Source organism: Austrofundulus limnaeus, unplaced genomic scaffold, assembly GCF_001266775.1.
Source record: "Austrofundulus limnaeus strain Quisiro unplaced genomic scaffold, Austrofundulus_limnaeus-1.0 Scaffold146, whole genome shotgun sequence".
NCBI lineage: Eukaryota > Metazoa > Chordata > Actinopteri > Cyprinodontiformes > Rivulidae > Austrofundulus > Austrofundulus limnaeus.
The window spans coordinates 406868-408402 of record NW_013952548.1 but is presented as its reverse complement, the minus strand read 5'-3'; the positions used below and the strand labels follow the sequence as shown (position 1 = coordinate 408402).

At 34.9% G+C, this 1535-nt stretch overlaps 1 protein-coding gene across 1 annotated transcript in view; it reads left to right on the top strand.

Moving 5' to 3' along the window:
• Positions 1 to 1535, top strand: part of lrp1bb (low density lipoprotein receptor-related protein 1Bb) — a gene marked incomplete in the record, with an annotated part of 232866 nt that overhangs the window by 228908 nt on the left and 2423 nt on the right. The window contains 1 exon segment of the mRNA XM_014016494.1: positions 995 to 1069. Coding sequence (XP_013871948.1) covers positions 995 to 1069 — 75 coding nt within the window.

Sequence of the window (1535 nt, the reverse complement as noted above, 5' to 3'; positions counted from 1 at the left end):
AGATGGTTGTGTGTGAAAATCCCAGTAGATCCACGTTCAAAGGCACTCAAATCACCTTTCTTCCCCATACTGATGCTCGGTTTGAACTGCAGGAGATTGTCTTGACCATGTCTACATGCCTAAATGCACTGAGTTGCCACCATGTGATTGGCTGATTAGAAATTAAGTGTTAACGAGCAGTTGGACAGTTGTACCTAATAAAGTGGCCGGTGAGTGTATATTGCAAACAATGAGATTTGAATTTACAGTAATATTTTTATGACATTTTGTGTTAAATTCCCTCAGCATCATTTGAAACAAAAAATAATTGTTGCATATCTATATAGATTTTTTTWAAATTGTTATGGTTGGATGTCTCTTTATTTAACTACAGGACATCACAAAGACACCAATTTCCAATTCCAAGTCATTTTTCTCTAAAATCCAATAATAACAGAGTTATTTTCCTTCAATCCATAAGGTGTTTTGTTATAATGTCGTTACTGGCACTGAGGTATATAATATAGAATTACCTCAGGCTTTGTAGAGATTTGGTAAAAGCTAGCTAGGTGCTTATGAATTTGCAGGTGCCGTGAACCAAGATGACTTTCCATTTTGCCGGTGATTTATTCTGTTCAAGCCTCTCAACCTAGTAACTCGCTAGTATTTGGAATGAATCATAACACCCTCGCTGATGCTGGTGTATTGCTCACCTGCTAGAGCTTCAAGACTAATCCTGCTGCTTTTTTGCTGCCAACTTTGACATTTGCTGTTGTGATTTCTTCTTGGCTGCATTTTTAAATCAAGATGTTCTGAAATCCTTCTTCTTCTTCTTCTTCTATTTTTTTTATTCCTCCTTTGGTGTGAAGTTGTGAGTTTTAATTATGAGAAAGTTTTAAAACTGGGAATTTTAGAAGTACTGATTCTAAAGTTTGAAGATGATAATAACCAAACTGTGGGAAATCATACGGTATAAGTGTTGTGATAAACATAGATGGCACTTGTTTTGTTGCAGGGGTGGTGTGTAAAATCCAGTGACCCCAACAACTTGAGCATAAATTCAGTTCCCAAGGAGGTTATCCCTGGACAGGTGAATTTTAGTATTTTCACTTGATTTTTTTTTTTTTTTGGGGGGGGGGCTAATTAGCATTTTCTGGAGTCAATTACTAAATGCAATGCAGTGATAATTTCAGGTTTTAATTACAGTATTAAACAGTTTCATTTTTCATGTATGTCTTGGTTTTTCTGCATTCTTGCTGAACAAGAAACTATGCATGGATTGTCTTCATTTCACTGAGTTAGAGGCATGTTAAGTTCTACTCACCTGCTTTGAACATTGCCTGAAGCTGTATGGAGCAACCTTTCTTAAGGAACAAGCACCAAACGCTGCAGTCTTATTCAGTCCTGCAGTGCCCCTTAAGATATTTTAGCAAAATATTCTTTTTTTTATTTAATTCATTTATTCATTTCATTAAAAAGTAAACAAAACATTACACACAATAAAACAATACAATTGAAATAAAATGAAAGGAAGAAGAAAAACAATTATTATGATA